Source organism: Cotesia glomerata, linkage group LG1 (genome assembly GCF_020080835.1).
Source record: "Cotesia glomerata isolate CgM1 linkage group LG1, MPM_Cglom_v2.3, whole genome shotgun sequence".
NCBI classification, from domain to species: Eukaryota; Metazoa; Arthropoda; class Insecta; order Hymenoptera; family Braconidae; genus Cotesia; species Cotesia glomerata.
Window position 1 is genome coordinate 414,347 of NC_058158.1, and position 24,355 is coordinate 438,701.

General features: G+C 29.0%; 1 protein-coding gene and 1 long non-coding RNA gene across 4 annotated transcripts; one reads left to right on the plus strand and one right to left on the minus strand.

Moving 5' to 3' along the window:
- Positions 1–538: 538 nt before the first annotated feature.
- On the plus strand, positions 539–1,719 carry LOC123263186. Its single transcript, XR_006509118.1, has 3 exons — positions 539–891; positions 1,065–1,273; positions 1,358–1,719. It is a non-coding gene; the product is annotated as an uncharacterized LOC123263186 (long non-coding RNA).
- A 5,695-nt stretch (positions 1,720–7,414) lies between these two features.
- LOC123269712 lies at positions 7,415–23,763 on the minus strand. Of its 3 annotated transcripts, XM_044735549.1 has the most exons (9): positions 23,590–23,763; positions 20,768–20,865; positions 20,494–20,678; positions 11,947–12,251; positions 10,415–10,660; positions 10,087–10,281; positions 9,745–9,978; positions 8,499–8,540; positions 7,415–7,959 (listed from the first exon to the last, which is right to left on the minus strand). In XM_044735549.1, exons 3-9 carry the CDS (start codon positions 20,533–20,535, stop codon positions 7,785–7,787), a joined length of 1,239 nt encoding a protein of 412 aa, XP_044591484.1. In that variant the 5' UTR covers positions 20,536–20,678; positions 20,768–20,865; positions 23,590–23,763; the 3' UTR covers positions 7,415–7,784. The 3 variants fall into 3 exon arrangements, with proteins under 3 accessions (XP_044591484.1, XP_044591489.1, XP_044591494.1); XM_044735554.1 differs by lacking the exon at positions 20,768–20,865; XM_044735559.1 differs by lacking the exons at positions 20,768–20,865; positions 23,590–23,763 and adding an exon at positions 22,978–23,062.
- Positions 23,764–24,355: the final 592 nt, after the last annotated feature.

The following is a 24,355-nucleotide window of genomic DNA, read 5'->3' on the forward strand; positions in this document are numbered from 1 at the left end:
CAAATGAAAGGTCTTGATGAGTGTAACATCGGGATGAGCTTATATCTTAAAAAATGACAATAATTAAGAAATGACCTTGTATCTTGTGAACTATTGACATTTTTAAAGATATAAGCTCATCCTGATGCTATACTCATCAAGACCTTTCATTCGAATACCCACATCATTTTTTTATATATTTTATATATATTATATATATGTATGTATGAGAAATATATGAAAATGCATGTGGGTACTCAAATAAAAGCTCTTGATGAATGTAACATCGAAATGAGCTTATATCTTTAAAAATATTTATAATTAAGAACGTAGAGTGCAATTTAACAAAAATCATTATTTAATAATGCAAAATTTTATTTATTTATAATTCACTAATCCCAGCAATCACATAGTGACTGCAAGGCTGCTAGTATTAATTAATATTAATAAATGAAACTATTAAAAAATAATATATTAATAAATAATAAATCTTATATAATTTTAATATCAAAGTTAATATTATAAAAAAATTAATATTTAATTTAAAAAACAAATTAATTATTAAAATCCATTAGTAAAGTGCAAAAAAGAGTAAGATTATCAAATTCTCACTTGTTCCACAAATTAATAATAATACAAACAATAAATCACTAGTATGTCTAGATTATTTATAAACCAGCTCATTACTTAACCGGATTTGAATAATAGACGCAAGCATTAAAGAAATATTGTACCATAGAATAATTTATTAACATATAAATTTAATATCTGAATCTTGATGTTAAAATTCACAGAATTTGGTTGATGAATTCCGAACAAGAAGACGAGAAGTAAAAGGTGAATGCAGAATTAAATGAAAGTCTGCGGAAAGTAGAAATTAATAAGAGAGTGATAGAAACAGCTGTCACGAAGGTACGTAGTCTCTAGAAGGTTAATCTTAATGTACAGAACGTTAACTAAATTCGGTGAAGGAAGAAGTGGGCTGTAATCCTTTCGGAAATTTAAATTATTAAGACAACTCATCATTCCCGGCTGAGATAGGAAATAGGAGATATCAGTGACTCTTACAATTATTTATCTTGCAGTCTGGTTCTGTTGGGAGCTTATGTTTCTCATATCAACATCAGCCGAGTCGGGCAATATAAATGCAGCTCTCCTCTGTTGAGCAAGAGATCCAAGACGCAAGACGTAAAACTGAGATTACATTTATAACAATAAACCCCTGGTGTACTAGCAGTTACCAGCATAAAATATAAAATTTCGCGCTTACCTCCAGGTGCTTAAGGGATTTCCGGTATTACTCAACTTGAGATAGCTTTGCTTTTCATAAATGGCCCTTTTCTTCCAAAATTACTCACACAACTTTTATTTTTTAAAGCCTCGCAAGAGGAAGAAGAAATAACTTCCAGGATTGAATTTTCTTCGAGAGACATAAAACATCTGGAGAACTTTCCCGAATGAATTTCAGTCAAACATTTGCGCAAGTAAAACTCCCGGAAAGTTTACCAGGACAATGAGAGAAGCTTATAATGTTGTAAGTACTGCCGGGTTGTTCTTGTTACAGACTCGAACAGATGGGCAAGCCGCGAGAGTGGCAAACACTGTAATCAACGATGAAAACGCAAACCTCTGTCGCCTATCAGCGATGAGAATACTCTTGTACTTGCTTACTAGCAAAAACTTTATCGAAAAAGTTTTTTTTTTTTTTTTTTTTTTTAATAAAATTGTTGATCATTTGGCTTGGGTATTTTGTTTATTTTATTGAATTATATTAAATTGGTAAATTATATTAAATTTAATGAAAAGTTCAGTGCCGTGATTTGTGAACTATAAATAAATAAAATTTGGCTTTGTTAAATTAATGACTTTTGTTAAATTACACTGTACTTTCTTAACTATCGACGTTTTTAAAGATATAAGCTCATCCCGATGTTACACTCATCAAGAGCTTTCATTTGAGTACCCACATGCATTTTTGATATATTTTTCATATATTCATATATATAATATATATAAACATATGAAATCCTAATATAAAATTGAGATGAAATGTATGTGGCATCAAACTATTCGTAACGTGATTGGTCGAATATATCATAAGCATGAAAATATATGCAAATGCTATAGTCAGGCGCGCGCTTGCGCGCGCAAATTCAAATTCTAGTCTCATAACAAAATTGAGATGAAATGTATGTGGCATCAAACTATTCGTAACATGATTGGTCGAATATATCATAAGCATGAAAATATAGACAAATGCTATACTCAAGCGCGCGCGTGCGCGCGCAAAATTCAATTCTAGTATATGAAAAATTGATGTGGGTACTCAAATGAAAGATCTCGAAGAGTGTAATATCAAAATGAGATTATATCTTCAAAAATATCAGTAATTGACAAGATAGCAAAGTCAATTTTTAATTATTGACATTTTTAAAGATATAAGCTCATCCTGATGTTACACTCATCAAGAGCTTTCATTTGAGTACTCACATCAATTTTGATATATTTTTCATATATACATATATATAATATATATAAATATATGAAAAATTGATGTGGGTATTCAAACGAAAGGTCTCGATGAGTGTAACATCAGGATGAGCTTATATTTTCAAAAATGTCAATATTTCACAAGATTTTAAAGTCAGTTTTCAATTATTGACATTTTTAAAGATATAAGCTCATCCTGATGTTACACTCATCAAGAGCTTTCATTTGAGTACCCACATGCATTTTTGATATATTTTTCATATATACATCTATATTATATATATACATATATATATAATATATATAAATATATGAAAAATTGATGTGGGTACTTAAATGAAAGGTCTCGATGAGTGTAATGTCGGGGTGAGCTTATATCTTCAAAAATGTCAATACTTCACAAGATACAAGGTCATTTCTTAATTATATATCTAGAGATAGTTTTCAGGTCAAGACTTTTCCAACGATACCAAATTTCATCATAAAAACTTATTTTATCATATAAATATACTAGCCACAAAATTGTTTTTTTTTGTTGATAAAAATTTTGTCAATTTTTATTTTATAAAAAGAATTTAAAAACGAAAAAAAATGTTTTAATCTGAAATTTTTAAATAATAAAAATTGCAAACTCGCTTATTAAGTTAACGTTTGGAATGTTCGGAATTTAATAGCCGATTTTTATTAAATAATTGCAAAGAAAATGATTAGATTTTGTTTTATATCTGAGTAATGTTAATTATTAACTGTTTCATAAAAATGCTGTAATTTTCGCTGCGGTTGGAAATAACATTCAAATTATTCAAGTTTAATTAACGTTTAATATTAAATATCAGCTCTAGCAATTCACGAACTGTACTCGACTTGCTTGCCGCTTGCGTTTAAATAAAATTACACTGTTAAAGTATCGACTACTGACCAATATTGCCCAAGAGCCTGATAATAATTCTTGTAATAATTTTTCCTTTCAATAATTTACCGACAGGTAAAATTGAAAGGTCGGGAAAAAATAATACTGGTATTAATAGTTTAATTTAAAATACTCGAGTTAATAAAAATGCTATTGAAATAAAAGAGGATAAATATAGAGTATACATTTGTCTGTTTTCATATCAATGTCCACGGGAATAGTCAATATATCGGTAAAATTACCTCAAATATATTGCTCTCCAGAGGGTCTATCGTTTTCATTCGCTCGATATATTTGATGAGTAACAATTTAAAATGCATTGGACATTTATTAATGCCGGCTCACCGTCAATATGTGTATTTTTATTTACTAAACTTTTAAATACTGTTTGTAAAGTTATTTTGGGAAAATAAAATATCAAAAGTGCTTTAAATTAATTTATCAATTAATTTATTAAATAATTAATTATTTAAAAGTAATATTTAATAAATTTACTTTTTAAAATTAAATTAATGAATTAAAATAAAATATCAAAAATGTTTTAAATTAATTTTTAATTTAATTAATAATTAATTTATTAAAAAATAATTTTATATTTAATAAATTATTTAAACATAACATTTAATAAATTTATTTATTAAAATTAAATTAATGAATTGAAATAAAATATCAAAAGTACTTTAAATTAATTTTTAATTTAATTTATCAATTAATTTATTAAATAATAATTTTTTATTTAATAAATTATTTAAAAATAATATTTAATAAATTTATTTTTGAAAATTAAATTAATGAATAAAAATTTTTAATTTAACTTTAAATGTCAATTATAAAATTTTAATATTAAATAATTTAAAATTCTGACAATAAAATCAACATAATCTAAAATATTCAACATCCTATTACATGCAATGACAATTTAGGACAACAAATGTCTGTAAAACGTCTTTGCTTTGTCACATATTGGAGATTGTGGCAAGTTTAATCTTGTACTTGACATATTGTAGCATTGTACTCTGTTTGTATGCACGCCTGAAATTTATTTCAAACCCACATGACAACTCATGTCCATGAATTCAGGTTCATATGTGTATAATATATCATTTTTTCAATTTCACATAAATATTAAATTTACATTTTTTTACCAAATAAATATTAAATTGAAAAAAACAGATTCAAATGAATAAATTCAATCAAATTAAAAGAGACACTTTTACATTTTATAATTAATATAAATATTTATAATAATAAACATAGTTATACGTTCGATTAAATTTGGTAATTGCCAAAATGTTAATATTTGCTCAGCGCCAGCAGTCTGGTTGGTTCATTATCGAAGTCATTGGTGCGTGATTTATCGCGATTGATCGCTGCTTCGTTTAAGCCAACAGGGACCAACCGTACCGATTATTCAGCAGCTTCGAAAACCTGATATGAGCTTTGATCCATTCCTATTACCTTCTACCTAGATCGCGAACCAATGGAAGATAGAAGACAGAAGATGGAAGAGGCTACCGTCCTAGGACCTCTAATATTACACGGATCATTGCGTGCAATAATACGCCTCGGTTTGGAATTTACTAGCCATTTTATATGCGGTTTTACATTAATGTAAAATTATATTCTAAGATATAATTTTCAATGCATTTTTATTCTAAAGACTTTTTTTTTTAAAATTCGACTTTAACTCAATATTTTGATTTTTAAAAAGTAAATATATTGATTATTTATTTTATGAAATAATATATAAATTTAAGTAGAAAATTTTCAATTTTCTTAAAACAATTTACCTGTAATTTTACAGAAAAAAATTTATTAGAATTTTGAAGAACTAAATTTAAAAATAAAAAAATTTTATTTGATTCAAGAATTCAAGAAAAAAATTAACAAATCAACTGTTTGGCTTAAAAACCTTGTAGAGGATGCGGAAAAAATTGAATACGTCTATAACAATTACTAGCAACCTTACAGTCACTAGTGAACTTTATTAAATAATGACTTTCGTTAAATTCCACTGTATTTTCGTAAATATTAACAATTTTAAAAATATAAGCTCATCCCAATGTGACACTTATCAAGAGCTTTCATTTGAGTACTCACATGCATTTTCATATATTTTTCATATATTCATATATATAAATATACAAAATATATGAAAAATTGATGTGGGTACTCAAATTAAAGGTCTCAACGAGTGTAACACCAGGATGAGCTTATATCTTTAAAAATGTCAATATTTTACAAGATATATATTAAATTGCACTGTACTTTCTTAACTATTGACGTTTTTAAAGATATAAGCTCATCCCGATGTTACACTCATCAAAAGCTTTCATTCGAGTACCCACATGCATTTTTGATATATTTTTCATATATACATATATATAATATATATATAAATATATGAAAAATTGATGTGGGTACTCAAATGAAAGGTCTCGATAAGTTTAACATCGGGATGAGCTTATATCTTTAAAAATGTCAATATTTCACAAGATACAAGGTCATTTCTTAATTATGTATCTAGAGATTGAGCACTTACGAATGCAGCCTAAATACTGGCCACAAAATTTTTCTTATTCTCTTAATATTATAGATAAAAAACAAATTTATCTACTGTATATAAAAAATAATAACCTAATCAACAGTTTGGCTTAAAAATCTTGTCCCAATCGACAAAATGGCCCTTGATTCTTTAATTGTATTGTAATTGGCGCATAAAGCGCGCAATTAAGATTTCTAGTGATTAAAATAATGCTCATGAGTAGCAAAACAATTGTCAAAGTGATAAACGGTGTTGGTAAATTCCCTGGCACTGGAAACGATACACAATTCCTCGGAGATTAGATCCATAACCGGTATGCGGTATACGGCGTACATGCTCATGAATTTACTTCACTTCATTCAAATCCCGGGTTCTGTAACGTCAGAATGATTTAACATCCCAGTTTATATATACATATATATATTACCGTTACCATGTATCACATACAGGCTTACGTGCCATTGAAATAATAAACCTCCTCGCTGAAAGTATCGACATCGGCACTAACATTTATTGCCATTTATTAAATTTCCAATAATTCTATGTGACTCAGTAATGTCTAGCTGGGTCTACCCAGCTTATTTATCCTCAATCGATTCTACCTGAAATGCCGGATAGCTGTAAATTAAAACCTGAGTTTTCAGGAACTTTTGGTGTACAGCGGAGTCAAAGAACAAGTAGAGGCGCTTTTCTTCCAAGGGTAGAACGGGAGAAAGCTTTACGTTAATTTTCACGAATCCGTTCAAGAGGCCGCTGCGCTCCAGCAGGATGAGGAAACGTTTTCCCAACAGAAAAGCGACTGGAAACAAAACTTGGAGTTTAATATTAAAGTGGAAAGTAGCGAGCCCGTGTAAATTTGTCAAATAAGTTTTTCCTCCACTGTCACCGTTAATAATTAAGAGTAACTTACAAATCTTCTTTAATGCTATTGTGGAAATCTCAATTTTATAATTATGCTTACTTTTTTTTTTTTTTATTAAAATATTTGGTTATTTTTTTGACATAAAAAATTTTTTATTTTATTCCTAAATAAAAAATATTTATAAATCTTAGCGAAGAATAAAAAAAACCCTCAATTTTATAATTATTCTTACTTTTTTTTTTTTTATTAAAATATTTGGTTATTTTTTTTTTAAAATAGGAAAACTTTTTTTTATTTTGTTCCTAAATAAAAAATATTATTTTTTTTATTCAGAATAAAAAAAAAACCCTCAATTTTATAATTATGCTTACTCTTTTTTTTTTATTAAAATATTTGATTATTTTTTTGACATAAAAAATTGGAAAACTTTTTTTATTTTATTCCTAAATAAAAAATATTATTTTTTTTATTCAGAATAAAAAAAAACCCTCAATTTTATAATTATGCTTACTTGTTTTTTTTTTTTATTAAAATATTTGGTTATTTTTCTGACATAAAAAGTAGAAAAAAACCCTAAATTTTATAATAAAAAGTAGCTTTTTAATATTTTGTATAAAAAGAAACAATTTAAAATTGAACGGTAAAACTTTTAACTAAAAGAAAAGTTAGTAAAATAATCTTCAATAAAATCTATAGGTTTTTCACTCGATTAAAGCTCAAAGTTGTTCCAATAATTTAAATACCAAATTAACAATTAACTTGAGAACTTTCACCAACCTACGCTCTAATAAACTTCTGGCAGTTATTTAACTATTTTTATTACACTGTAATGCATAATAGAGACTTAAAATAACTAAATGAATAATTATAATTACTAATGATTCGATGTGTAGAAAGTATTTAATCGATAATTAAAAATAAATAAATTCTAGCGATGAGTAAAACGGGAGATCGTAAATGTAATATTAATAGATGATTGCTAAATTAAACATGACCTCTTAATCCTTGTAGGCTTTATTATTATCTTGGGCCTGGGGCGAGCTGGTTGGCTTGTCACGTTCGGTCGAGTCGGGTTTGGTCGAAGATTCAGCCCGATCATACAGATAGCTGGTCCCTCTCATCCCGCCCGGCGGCACTGTGCTGTCGTAAAAATAATCTCGCGGTCGATAAGACCTGGAACATTGAACACACGACAGGATATAATACAGGATATAATACAGAGCCGGTCTCTGGCTAGATAGTTAAGCTTTAAACCTTAAACCTCAAACCCTAAGCCCTTCTTCCGGTTCATTAAAGTGTCGTTCACCTCCCACCCGGCTCTGTTGCGTCACTCCTCAAAATACCGAGGAAAAAAGTCAACCCGAGCTTCCTCGCAAGACAAGACCGACCGGGAAAGATAAATTAAACTGAACTAAACTAAGCTAGCACAGAGTTTTAGTTCACAGTGAACTAATAAAACGATGAGTGGATAAAATTTAGTACTAATATTTAATCCTCCAAATAAATATCAGCTATTAAAATTCATCGGAGCATATTTATCCGCCTGAGAAAATTTAGAGAGTTTAATAAATAAGCGCCGGTACTCAATGTAATTGAATTCTGATTCAAAATCTGATTCGAGAGAAACTACACGTCATCTCGAAATGCAATATAAATTTATTCATACAGTTGGCCGCTTGAAAATAATAAAAGAAACATAAATAATTACTCACCCTGGTTCTCGCTCTCGAGGGTTCAAGTCTTTCCAATTGTCTCTGGAATATATAACAGTGGAATTTTTTATTGTCATTTTTATATTGCAGATTTTAAGAGTTATACACGCTTGGGATTTTTAACAAATTTAGTTCATTTTTTAACTTTTCGCTGTGAAAATCAATTATCTATATTATCAAAAAAATAAGAAAAATTTTGTGTCATTGCAAAGATCTTAATTTGAATTCGTGATTTTTCAAGGTTTCATATTAGTCTCACTGATAGTCAATTTATTATCATAAGTATTTAGGCTGCATTCGAAAATGCTCTATCTCTAGATACATAATTAAGAAATTACCTTGTATCTCGTGAACTATTGATAATTTAAAGATATAAGCTCATCTTGATGTTACACTCATCGAGACCTTTCATTTGAGTACCCACATCAATTTTTCATATATTTTATATATCTATATATATATATATATATATATAAAATATATGAAAAATTGATGTGGGTACTCAAAAGAAAGCTTTTGATGAGTGTAACATTGGGATGAGCTTATATCTTCAAAAATGTCAATAATTAAGAACTGATTTTGCTATCTTGTTAACTAGTGACATTTTTAACGATATAAGCTCATCCCGATTTTACACTCATCAAGACCTTTCATTTGAGTACCCACATCAATTTTTCATATATTTTATTTATTTATATATATATATTAGATATATGTATATATGAAAAATATATAAAAATGCATGTGGGTACTCAAATGAAAGCTCTTGATGAGTGTAGTATCAGAATGAGCTTATATCTTAAAAAATTTCAATATTTAAGAAAGTACAGTGCAATTTAACAAAAGTCATTATTTAATAAAGCAAAATTTTAATTTTTTTTTAATTCATAAGTCACATAGTGACTACAAGGTTGCTAGTTTTTATTAAATTGGGAAGTTATTGTCTCTTTTATAATTTTTAAAAATTATATTTATAAATAATTATCTTAAATTATTTTTTAAATAAAGATTTAACAATTTAAAATGCCCAAAAAATTTTTTCTACCAACATAACATCTAGATAATAATTTATTAAATTAATTCAAGACCTTTTTTTCAAAGAAAACTTCTAAAGATCTTTTACGCAGAAGCTTAAAAAATAATTTTCTATAATAAATACATGTCTATTAATTATTAAAAAAGTCTCTTCAGAAAAAAACTCTTTTTTAAGCTTACGACCTCTAAAATAAAATAAAATTCTAATTACCCAGTGTCGCGATCTCGTCCAGGGGTCCTCCAAGTGTCTCTGTGTCCCATATAGTTCCAGGCACTGGCGTACCCTCTATCATATCCAGGTCCCCAAGTGCTCGACGAGTAGTGTCCTCGAGTGTCGAGACCACCTCGGCTAGGATATCTGTCGTACCAGTCGTATCGATCATCGTAGTACGGACGTCTGCGGTAGTTTCTTTCGTACGGGTCCGAGTTCTCATTTTCGTACCCGCTGCAATCGATAGATTAATTTAATGTCATTTCGTTTAAATTGCTCATAATCATAATGATTATCACCGAATAATATTTAACAGCTTGGCGTTAATTCAAAACAACCTACCGATTGGGCTGATAGCGGTTGTAGCGATCGTATCGAGGAGGCTCGTCACTGGGACGTCTGTCATACGGCTCGTATTGATAGCCAGTATGGCGTTGATCCAAGTTGTCATAGCCATTCCCGCGGTCCGCAAACCGATCGTAGTTGCGGTCGTATCTCATGTCGTAGGGTCGATCTCGTCCCATGAGCATATCGTACCTGTAACACACGATCGCTTCATTAAACGTCCCATCAAATAGTTTGTAGAGTTATGTACAGTTATTATTGAACAAGCTCCTAATTAAAAACTATCAACAATAATAATGATAATGATAATAATGAAGAGGCTCACCGGCTGTGGTAGGGCAGCGGTCGAGCGGGGTCAGGTCTGTAGGGCTCTCTGTCGTAATCATACGGCATTTTCGGTCTGTCGTAATCGTAAGCGGGCTTGCGATCGTAGTCCAGAGCCATTGCAGGAGCCCGCGGTCTCTCGTACTCATATCCGCGCTCGCGGTCGTAGTAGTCGTCATACCTGTCTCTGTATCTTCGGCTTTCTAAATCATCCTCGTAGTAATCGTGCCTCATTCGCGGTTTCCATCTGTTGAAAATTTTTTTTAATTAATTATGTTACTAATAATAAGAATAACTAGCAATTTTGACTTGTGAACTATAAAATAAATAAAATTTTGGTTTATTAAATAATGACTTTTGTTAAATTGCACTGTAATTTCTTAATGATGTTTTTAAAGATATAAGCTCATCCCGATGTTACACTCATCAAGAGCTTTCATTTGAATACCCACATGCATTTTCATATATTTTGCATATATACATACATATAAAATATATGAAAAATTGATGTGGGTACTCAAATGAAAGGTCTCAATGAGTGTTATATCAAGATGAGCTTATATTTTTAAAAATGTCATTAGTTGACAATATAGCAAAGTTAGTTCTTAATTATTAACATTTTTTAAGATATAAGCTCATCCTAATGTTACACTCATCAAGAGCTTTCATTTGAGTACCCACATGCATTTTCATATATTTTTCATATATTCATATATATAAATATATAAAATATATGAAAAATTGATGTGGGTACTTAAATGAAAGGTCTCGATGAGCGTAATATTAAGATGAGCTTATATCTTCAAAAATATCATTAGTTGACAAGATAGCAAAGTTAGTCAATTCTTAATTATTGACATTTTTTAAGATATAAGCTCATCCCGATGTTACACTCATTGAGAGCTTTCATTTGAGTACCCACATGCATTTTCATATATATATATATATATATATATATATATATATATATATATATATACATCTATATGATATATATAAATATATAAAATATATGAAAAATTGATGTGGGTGTTCAAATGAAAGGTCTCGATGAGTGTAATATCAAGATGAGCTTATATCTTCAAAAATATCAATAGTTGACAAGATAGCAAAGTTAGTCAGTTCTTAATTATTGACATTTTTTAAGATATAAGCTCATCCCGATGTAACACTCATCGAGAGCTTTCATTTGAGTACCCACATGCATTTTCATATATATACATATATATGATATATATAAATATATAAAATATATGAAAAATTGATGTGGGTATTCAAATGAAAGGTCTTGATAAGTGTAACATCGGGATGAGCTTATATCTTTAAAAACTTCAATAGTTCACAAGATACAAGGTCATTTCTTAATTAAGTATCTAGAGTTTATCATATAAATAACTCTGGCTACAAAATTTAGCTTAAAATTTTTTTTGTATCTTTGATATTTAACTCGCAATTTAAATTTTAAATAAAAAACTCAATTGAATATTTGATATTGAATTAAAATTGGATTGTAAAAATAATAATAATAATTACCCTCTGTAAGCAGGCGGTGATTTATTGGAATCACACGTAATGCAACGTTGCTCATAGTAAGCAGCATCTCGATGCTCTGGCCCAGCCCTGACTCCGATGGCACCAGAAGAAACTGAGGAACCATCAGAACCGTATCTCGCCGTGTAATAATGCTCAGAACGAGCTTGACGGAACAAATTACCGAGAGTTGTGGCCACTAAGGGACTGGGCGTCGAGGATGGGGATGAAGAGGCCGAGATTGAGGGCAAAGATGATTCCTCTGCTCGGACAAACTTTATCGAGGCACTTATCAACCCCAGAAACAGCTGCAAGCATGAGTAATAAAGTTGTGCAATAAAAATTACTCGGTGAAATGCGAAACATAAAATATAATAAACGAGCTTGTAGATTAATATGTATGTATGTTATGGGTGTAGGCGGTAGGGTAATTTTAATTTTTTTTCTTATGGCTCGAGTTAATGCCAAAGGGTTATTGAACGTGTCGGCATGAACACGCAATCAACCCGCACGAGCAGTAGAATGGCTCAATGGCGATACCTCCATATCCAGCGTATACCAGCAGCACAAGCAGCTACCTAACCGGTGTATGAAGCTTTGCGTGAGATGCACAAAAGCGCAATTATGCCGTTAACGTGGGAAAGTTCAAAGCTTCCGGGTGATACTGAAGTGGTCGGTATTAAAAAGGTGCTCGGGACCACCATGAACACTCTACAGTCCCGAGCTCCCCTTCGATTTGCTGTAAGTTCACTCTAATGGAATTTTAATTCTACTCATTATTTTTTTACGTTAATAGTCACATCAACTTACACTTTTACTTTACACCTTTCATTTATTTATCGCTCGTTCGTTTCTTTGTTGCGTTTTCCACCTGACAGTTATTTTTATTCATTTTTATAATCTTTAATTCATACACTGATAGAAAAATTTGTTAACTGCTTATGAATTTATTTATTTAAAAACAATTGATTCTTTTTTTAAGTAGAAAAAATTAGTTTTTAACTTTTAATAATTAATTTTTATTATTTTAATAATTTATTATTTATTTATTTTAATAATTTATCATTTATATATTTATTATTTTAATATCAAACGAAATATTTTATAATTCATTATAATCACTCTTTATTACTTTTTTTATTTGTTAATTTTTTTTCTCAAATAAAAATTATTAATTTAATTAATTTATTGAAATTTTTTTTATCTTTTTAAATTATTTAGAATAATAAAAAGTGTCTAAATAAAATTTAAACACTAATTTTCATCCAAGTCTTTAAATAAATGTTAAAAAATATTTATTAGCTATTAATGAAAAATATCAAAATAATTTTGGACTCAATAAAATTTATATAAAAAAATTTTTCTCAAGATAATTATGATTCTTAATAAAAATTTTTTTCTGCAAAATAATTTATTAAAATTAATAAAGCTTAAAAAATCTTTTTTTTCTTCTTAAATAGAATAACTTTAAAACTCGAAATAATTATTTAATATTATTCATAAACTACAAAATTAGAGATTAAATAAACCAAAGGGATTTATGAGTTATGAAAAAATTCTCGTCATCCAGAGCGTGCTAATGGACTAGTCACACTCATTAGCATTTTATAATTAAACACCCGTTACAAGCTTCAGTGGAGCGCATAAAAATCGTGTCAGATGTCAGCTAAAACAAACCGAGAAAACAATAAATGTAAGAGTAAATGAACCCTGGAAATTTTTTCTGACCTCCAAAATAATACCTCACACTCGATTTATCCGAAAAAGGTTCCAACAAACGCCCCTAAAAATGATAGCAAAATATTAAAATAGTATATTACACACCTAGGGAAGTAAAGTAAGAAATGTCTCAGATCACATGTAATTGTTGGCCGAGGCGAAGCCGAGGTCAACAAACATGTGATCTGAGGCTTTCTTATTTACTTCCCGAGGAGTGTATACTATTTTTGTCCGACGAAGGCGGAAAGCGGCAACTTAGTTTAGCGCAGCGGGACGAAAGTTGCCACTTTCCGCCCGGAGGGCAAAAATAAATAAATAAAATTCGGGGTGTCACGTGTAAGTGAATTAAATTATGCATTCAGCATACAATTATGACGGTGAGGACGTTTTCTCTTATTCAGGTTTTCCAGCCCCAGTGGTTTTGCCTCTCAGTTATGAGGATCGGCATTATATTCCATTCGTTTCTTGGGTAATTCCGAGTACGGCAAATTAATAAAACGTTTGCGCTCTACAGCGAACCTACGAGACTCAATTAACCTGACAAAAGTTACGGAAATTTCCATTTAAATCTTAAACATTGACATTAATCGCGCGTAGCTAGCTCTATTTTGTCCCAGTCCCTTGGTAATTTCATGACCAGCAAAACAAACGGGCCATTGTTGCTCAGTTTAAATATTTATTTATTTTAGGTAATGTAGTTTCATTTAACGAACAATGTTTTCAGACGAGTGGTTTATCTGAAAGAGTTTAAGGCCGAACGCACACTGTCCGGTTGTTCGTCCAGCTTTTACTTTTTCTAGCAACTGCCCCCATACAAACCGAACACACAACGTCGAAACGTGATTGTAGGCCTTTTGTGATGCTAAATCCTGCGGTTGATTAATGGGAGGACGCGCAAAACCCACTGTCATTACTTAGCATTTCAACATTTCAACAGCGCGTCGATCTCCGGGCAGACTTTCATGTTTTCACCGAAATTACGCGACTCGTGTTTCTCCAAACAGCTGGCAAAATAGTTATTTCCTAATAATTATTTTTAAAAAAAAAGCTGCTGTTTTTATTTCGTTAAAACCGTGGAAGCTTTTATTTCTGGAAAATCGATGACCTACATGCCGGTTGTCGCCGATACTGAGATTTTAATATAACTCGATGTCAATCTCCGGTACCTTTGTTGGGATTAACTTTTCGTCTATTCATTTTCATATTTTTAATATCAAACTATCGGGAAAGATTCATTTTTATGCAGCTCGCGGAAAGTGTTTTTCTTAATTAAAACTTTATTGATTAAGCATAATATCTTATTACAAATTAAAAATATTATTTTTTTAAATTTGATCTATTGAAAGGATTATTATTTTTTGTAATTAAATATTAGACAAAATTTTATAAAAATTGTAAAAAAAATTTTTCTCCACAGAATTTTCCAAAGGATCTATTAAAAGTTTTGAAGATTTTTTATAAATTAAAAACTTTTTTAGAATGAATAAATGCCCAGAAAAAAAAAGTAAAAAATTTGAGCTTTTTTTACAGAGATTTATTTTTAATTTTTTGTAATTAAATATTAGACAAAATTGTATTTTTAAAAGAAATTTTTCTCTAAAGAATTTTCTAAAGGATCTATTAAAAGGTTTGAAGATTTTTTTATAAATAAAAAACTTTTTCAGGATGAATAAATGTCAAAAAAAAATTTGAGCTTTTTTTTACCGAATTTGATTTTTAATTTTATATTTTTTTTATTATTTCAAAGTTTTGCATATGTCAGAAAATAGAACGCAGTATTTTTTAAGAAAAGAAAGAAATTATTTTACTTTTTGAAGTTAAAATAAAATAATATTAAAATTAAAAAAATGATAAAATAAAAACTGTCTAATTTAACGGCGTTATTCCGGTTTAAATTTTATCGATTAAATTGACCGAGTGAATAACTGTTAATGAGCAAATTTAACTAAGAAAATAACTTGCGCGTCAGCAAGAACAATGGGTAATTTTTTTTACTGCAATAAAATAAAAAGTATTGCACCGAAAAGTTTGATTCTAATAAATCCCGTGGAGCGCGAATTATTAAATGTAAAATAAAAGATATCAAACGTTGAAATAACAAAAGTAGATCGAGGAAAAAACGTTAACAAGAGCATAAAAATTTTTACTGCTCGTGAAGCTCGAATAGAGAAAATAAATCACTGTAGCAAATGAGTCCGTAGAATAAGAGAGGAAGTACCCGAGAGTTTCTTTCTTTTGTTATTTTTTTTTTTATATTATACAACTTTATATATATTATATTTTTTCCATTATCATTATTATTATTACTATTCTGTAGTAGGGTTTCTGGCGCTCAAAGGACTCGGACGGCCATTAATCGACAAAATCCGTGTATTCGCCGGCACAGGTGAAATAATAAGACCGGAAGTGATGTCATGCGAGTGAGTAGTCGGAAAAAGAGTAAAGTTACACGTGCGTACAATGAAATAGTTAATATATTGTCCCAAGCGCGGTATTTTGCTATTGCTCTTACACCTTTATAGCACATAGCGTTCCTGCTACGCTGTTCACCAACTGATAGTTGACCTGACCATTATTCTCACCACAATGTACTTCCTTTTATCAAAACACCACCACCACATTACAACACCAACGTAGTAAACACTCTCACCTTTATTCAATTCACACTTTTATTATTATTATTTTATTTATCATTATCATAAAAACCACTTCTAGTATTTTTACCCACTTCATTTCCTAAATCTCGGACCCGCGCTTCCTCTTTTACTATAATAATTTTTTTTTTTTTTTTTAATTTGTTTAAAGTCGCATAAACTACTAAGGTCATGAGTGACTACGGTAGGGGATAAACTATTGAGATTGGAACTCGTTTTATTTTTTTGGGCTGAGCAGAATAATATAGACTTAAATATTTAAAATATTCATTGGTGTACGCCGGACTTGAACCCGGTCCAATGCTTTGGTAAGCAAGGGCCGGATCCGATAGGGCTACTGCGCGCCTTTACACAATAATTCATTTCATTTATTATCTATATTATTAAGAGAATATGCAAAATTTTGTGGCTAGTGTATTAATATGATAAACTCTAGGTGCATAATTAAGAAATGACCTTGTATCTTGTGAACTATTGACATTTTTAAAGATATAAGCTCATCCCGATGTTATACTCATCAAGACCTTTCATTTGAGTACCCACATCAATTTTTCATATATTTTATATATTTATATATATGTATATATGAAAAATATATGAAAATGCATGTGGGTACTCAAATGGAAGCTCTTGATGAGTGTAACATCAGAATGAGCTTATATCTTAAAAAATGTCAATAATTAAGAACTGACTTTGCTATATCTTGTCAACTAATGATATTTTTGAAGATATAAGCTCATCCCGATGTTACACTCTTCAAGACCTTTCATTTGAGTACCCACATCAATTTTTCATATATTTTATATATATATATATATATATATATATATATATATATATATATATATATATATATATATGTATATATGAAAAATATATGAAAAATTGATGTGGGTACTCAAATGAAAGCTCTTGATAAGCGTAACATCGGGATGAGCTTATATCATTAAAAATGTCAATATTTTAGAGAGTGCAGTGTAATTTAACAAAATTCATTATTTAACAAACTAAAATTTTATTTATTTATTCTTCACAAGTCACAGCACTCACATAGTGACTGCAAGGTTGCTAGTTATTATTATTTTATATATCATAAAAATTATTTCTGGTCTTTTTACGTACTTCATTTCCTTAATCCCGCAACCGCGCTTCCTCTTTCACCCACACAATAATTAATTAAATATATTATTTATATTATTATTTTCTCTTGCATTAAACTCAACATTTATTCAAAGCTAATACAGTTTTCTCTAGTACTTTTCTCTTATTTTGTCCGACATTATACGTCGTTATGTGCTTGTTAGCAGAATAAAAAACTTTAAAAAAGGTTGTTAGTTTACTGAGCTTTTCATTTTTATTATTATTACTTATGGCATTTTTTTTTTTTTTTTTGTAAACACTACTCTTAAATTCACTAATGACAAAATAACATACATTATACATTGTACCGAAAATAATGGAGTAATGAAGACAAAAAATTTCAAATGAAATTTTAATCCTATTCTCGTTGAATAAAATGTTTGCGTTTCTTTCGCAGTCTGCACTTCAATAAAATATTATATAAAGAGTATGCTTTAATTACTGTATCATCCTTTAACATATTTTATTATAAAAATGAATGAAAAATGCATAAATTATTTTTGTGCGAGCAACCAGCCGCATACAAAGGACATAATATTTTTATATTTTTTTAGAATTCCTTTAATTAAATTAACTCGACATAAACAAAAATATTCCATGCATCGGTGGCTGAGTTCAACGAACAGTGTCGATCAACATTTTATATCCTTGTGGCTTACTGATATTACTATCATTAATTTTTGTTTGTTTTATTGAATTAAACAGAATGAGAAGTTTTTTCCGGTATTATAACATTATTTCTATAAATATTAATTATGATTATTATTATTATTAAAAAACAAAATAAATAAATTTCATCCGAAAAAATAATAAATTAAATTATTATTAGCAACCTTGCAGTCACTATATTACCTTATGAACCATAAATAAATAAGATTTTGCATTATTAAATAGTTACTTTTGTTAAATTGCACTGTACTTTCTTAAATATTGATATTTTTAAACATCTAAGCTCATTTCAATGTTACACTCATCTAGAGCTTTTATTTGAGTACCCACATGCATTTTTGATATATTTTTCATGTACACATCTATATCTACATACATATAATATATATATAAATATATGAAAAATTGATGTGGGTACTCAAATGAAACGTCTAGATGAGTGTATCAACAGGATGAGCTTATATCACTAAAAATGTCATTAGTTAACAAGATAGCAAAGTTAGTTCTTAATTATTGACATTTTTAAAAATATAAGCTCATCCTGATGTTACGCTCATCAAGAGCTTTCATTTGAGTACCCACATGCATTTTCATATATTTTTCATATATAGATATATAAAACATATGAAAAATTGATATGTGTAACATCAGGATAAGCTTATATCTTTAAAAATGTCAATAATTCACAAGATACAAGGTCATTTCTTAATTATGTATCTAATTTTCGAATGCAGACTGAATAAAAACCCAATTTAACTTATAAATACACTGTCCAAAAAATTTTGCTTACTCTCTCAATAATATTAATGATTATTATTATTTAACTACCAGTCAAAAATTAACTGATAAAAAAATAGAAATAAAAAGTGATTACTTCCCGGAAAAACTAAAGAGTTTAGATTGAAATAGTCTGATTGCATGATTGTTACAAACTGTAAATGCAAGAGCAATAAAAATAAAGCAAGAGGAAAAAAAAATAGTTAAAATGAAAATGAATAAAAATAGATAGCCGTAAAAGCTCGACGTGGGACTCGTTTTCGTTTAGTTTTCTCATCCTGATCCTGATCCGGGTCTCGCCTCTTCTACTCGGGTATGTCTCTTTCCTCTACAGCGGTACTCAGTACAACTCTGTACTCTAGTTTACCCTCGTTCAACGATCGATTAGTTTGCTTTGGAACGCGATACGGGCACTGCTAAAGCGGTAATGGCACCCCTTCTCGCGATCAGACCCGGAGAAACTCAGCTCCCACCCCCATTGAATCAGCCAGTGAATCTTCCTTCGCCTAGACTATTTCTTGCCTTCAATATATCCGGGGTAGGGTATTTTTTACATCTCTATAACTTTGAGCGCTAAACTGGCTCGATTAACTCCCCGGAAAGTTCATTCCTGTACAAACAATTCAACTCGACGGTGGTAAAAACCAAAACATAAATACAATCAAACCAAAAAGAGTAAATTAATGCAATAAATATATACTATATATAATACCCGAGAGCTGAATCGAGTAGTTATTGATTGTTAGCCGTTAGTCAATAGATATAGTTTATCACACAGCAAACACATGATTCGAGTTTTTCACAGTCTGTTCTATTTTCTGTTCGGCAACTGCTATTGACTTGCTCGCCTCGATTAATCTTACATCCAACGAATTACAGCCGTATAATGGAAAAGTTTTCTGCTACAAAGTAGTACACACTCGACGTCTAAACTTGTTCTCGATATTAATCCGGTTAAAAAAATTCCCTCCGTTAAAATATTTTCCGGTTTTACTTTTCGCGATAAAAGAGCACAAAAAATTCCCGAAATTGAAACTAATCCAAAGCCGGAGTGTATATATGTATCAGTTAATCCGTGGATCAACGGACGTAAGACAGCTTTGCTTCCTCCCTATGGTGGACAAGTCATTCTGTGGTTTTTCCTCGACCAAACACATTTAATATATAATATAAAAAATAACGTCTACATTCACACACGTTTCTTATATACTTTTTACCACTTGTACGTCTCAGTAGAATTTATCGCAGACCCAATTAGACCGAGCACTATATAATATACTATATAGCAGTGCCAGACAGACTCCTCTGGGTAGGTATTATATATAAATACATACTTCAGAAAAGTCATGAAAATTCTGTCAATATTTTTTCTACACGGATAAAAAAATCAACTTGACTCAAGAGAGTAAATTCTTGAGTCAAGAAATTATTTTTGATTTGAGTAAATTTTTCTTGTCTCAAGAATTTATTTTCTTGACTCAAGAAAATCATTTTCAAAATGGTATTCTTGGTTCAACATTTTGGCTCTTGAGTCAAGTTAATTTATTTATCAGTGTACCGACTGAAAATATTAAAAATATTAAAGACTTACCGCAGAGTAAAAAAAAATATAGTTAGTAGCACCACAAGCCATAATTGCACGTGTTCGCGTCCGCGACCTCCTACTGTTTGGACGAGTTAAAACACGCGGCTGGTCGTTTTATAGCTTCTGTTGACCTTGCTCGTGTGATCCCAGCAACAATCCTTCTGTTCGGATCCGCACCGCTTGGAACAACACTGAATAATAATAAAAATAATAATAGTAGGAGAATGTTGTGTGTAGAGATATCGGGATCGCACATCGCCCTTTTCACGCGCCAACCCACCCGTAAAAACTCGTTTCGGTGTCTCGATCACGACGGAAGAGACCTCGCACGTCACTTCCATCCCCCAAGAGTACATCAAGACGTCTGTGCTCTTTTTTCTGAGGATAAAATAATTGCTAGGAATTTTAAAGCTAATTTGGGAAGGAATAATTGAAATTTTCTAATTAAAGTCGCTTATTGCGAGATAAAAAATTTGAATTTTTATTCTTATCCTAAAATTAATTTTTTCTAAATAAAAAATAATAAATTATTAAAATTACGACGTAAAAAAAGATAAAATAAATTACTTAAATTAATTTTCATAATTTTTTAACAAAATTTTATTGAGAAAAATTTTCAATAAATAATTTTTGTAAAAATTAATTAAAAAAATTGAATATAATTTAAAAAAAAAATTAATTTTTATTCTTACTTTAAAAGTATTTTTTTTTTTTTTTTTTTAATAAAAAATAATAAATTATCAAAATTAAGACGTAAAATAAAATAAAATAAATTATTTAAATTAATTTGAATAATTTCTTGAAAAATAAAATTTTATAGAGAAAAATTTTCAATAAATAATTTTTGTAAAAATCAATTTAAAAAAATTTAATATAATTTTTTTAATTTAAAAAAAAAATAAAGACTATCTTTATTTTTATTCAACAAAAAAAAATAAATAAAAAATTCCCTCTGGAAATTTTTTGCATAGTGTCAAGTGCATCGAAGTTTTAAAACGGAAACGTCTGCCCGTGGTTTTGTTCCTATGCAATCTCGATGGAGAATGGAGGTTGGCATGAGCTAAGCAGGCTCCAAATTAGAATAGGATATTGGCAGGAAGTTGAGTAGAGCAGAGAGGCAACAACTAACTCCTGGGGATCGGTTTGGGAATTCAGAGTCGTTGGAGGGCGTCACGGTCCCCGCCTTCGCTGGATAATGCTCCAACTAACTTATTTGATAGTTCGAGTTAAATTAAGAGTGTAGCCGTGAGATTTTTCCATTTAAATAACATATTTTTGGTTATTATTCACGGGGTTTATTATTAGATATTCTATCGTAGATTCGTGACCCAAATCCATTGATACAAACTTTTACATGGTAGTAATAACAAAGCAAACAATAACTCGAATATAATAGAAAATAATAACATAAGTTTTTTATTTTTATTTTTATTTAAATATTAATTATTTGATTTTATGAAGCGATTGTTGGTTTTATAAACTATTGATTATTATCAAGAAAGTAATTAGTGGGCAACCGTGACGTTGCGCCATTTTCTCGGCTTTTTTTCTTTATTTGAAGTAGGAGCATTAGAGGTCAAAGGAAGTGAAGAAAACTAACTTCCTCCCACATCGATATCTAATAAATATCGACTTGAGATTATTATTCAAAAAATAAGAATTATGAATTTATTTTTTAAAAATAAAAAAAATTTTTTGGAGCTTAAAAAAAATATTAAAAATAAATACGATAGTAAAATTTTTTTAAGTTCATAAATTTAAAAGTTTATTTAATAAAAAAAAATTAATAAATTGTTCCAATTTTCTGATTTTTATTTTTCTTCTGAATTAAATATGTTTAAATTGATAAAAAAAATTAAAGCGAGAAAATCTTGTATTATAATTTTAAATAAATTGATTTTAAATCAAGCAGAAAAATTCCTGAAATAAAAAATTGCTCTTAAAATAAATTTAACTTGACTCAGAAATTTTTCTCTTGAATAAAATAAATTTTTTATCAATGTAGTTCTTAAACAATTATTTTTCTAAACAACGATTTAAATTATTTACACCAGCAATATAATACAAGATATAAGATGTGATAGCTCAGGAGCAGAGTTTTAAATTTATAATGCTCTTGAGATCGAGAGACGATTGCCGTGAAATTTGTACGCTTGTACACCTCCCAGCGGAGCTTACAAACTCGAGCCTTTCAGCGTTATTTTTATCCCATAATGTGTCGAGAGATAAAAAGCTATTGAATTATTTAATTGGATTCAATTATTCGCGTGATTTTGAATCGCGCAAATAAACAAAAAATAATTAGGAAAATGAGAAAAAAAAATTGACGTATAGAAATTTAAAAAAATTATAAATGCAATTTTTTAGAAAACATTTATTTGTTCAATTAAATTAAAAAACTGTTAACTTTAATGTCATAAAAACTCAACTGGCTCTCAATAATTATTAAAAAAAAAAAAAATTTTATACAACTTTGGATTTTTTACTTACCACATGATGGAAGTTGATGTACGTTGATTTCTTGAAGTGCTCCAAATAGAAGAATTAAAACACTTAATTACTTTTCAACTCTCAAGACACTTATTAAATATTTTAATTAAACTCTTGATTTCTTATAGTATTAACTACTCACTATTATTATTATTATTATTATTATTATTATTATTATTATTTGACTACACTAAAAATAAATATTTAACTTCATTTAATGTCATTTAAAAAAACAAGTGTGACGGACAATGTCCAGAGCAGCGAGGATGAAATTCGAGACTTCTTAGTGTTTATATTAAATATTTTCTGATTTTTCCTCGAACAATTTCATCAACACTCAGCTAAAATAACAGAAACAATAAATTTTAATATTTCTACTTTATTTATTTATTTATTAATGAAAATAAAGTTAGCCGACATTTAAAAATTTTTGATTTTTTTTATTAAAAAATTAAAAAAAAATTTTTATTTGTTAAAAATTTCAAAAATTACAAGTGCAATTTTTAAAAAATACTTTTTAGTTATAATTTAATAAATTAAGCAAAATAAAAAAATCAACAATGTCGGCTAACTTTATTATTATTATTTATTATTGCATAGAAAATTTATTACCTTTCATATTGCATTTTTTGTCCGCTGATTTACAAGCTCCGTGATCAATTATTCTATACAAACTTTATTTCTTCACTAAAAGTCATTCATTTGTTCAATCCATAAATAAACATCAATTATTTTTGCATATTATTATTATTTAACAATAATATTCATTTATTTGACCGAAATGTTAAAAAAAAACAACAATGACGCGGCAGTTTCCGAGCAATCTGCCTGAAGTTGGCGACAGAAGCTCTTCTAGTTGTTATTTCTGCCGATAGGGGACATGCGCGAGAGAATTCAAATTTATTGGTCAGTTGAGCGACGCTCTGATTGGTCGATTTTAAATTTTAACCGTTGACTCGAAGGAATAGTTCCCGGATTGCTCACCAGAGCCAACAATTGTAAAAATCGTAAGAATGTCGCGTCATTGTTCTCGGATCATCATCCGGACGGTTTTAATTGATTAAATAATTAAATACTCGATTAAAATTGAAAGTAATTTTATGAAAATGAGTAGTAGGATTGAATTATTAATAATATGTTAAAATTTTCATTAGCATTCTCAATAAAACTGCGAGACATTAAATTATATAATTTTGTTGACTCATTTTGGCAAGAGTAAAAAAAAATGAGAATAAAAGTAAAGCAAAAAATTAATTTAGAAATTTTTTAAAGCATAAAAATAATTTTTAAATAAATAAATTATTAAATGAAAATTAATTTAAGAAATAGTTGAGAATTTTTGTAATAAATAAATTGTGACAACAAAAAATATAGAAAA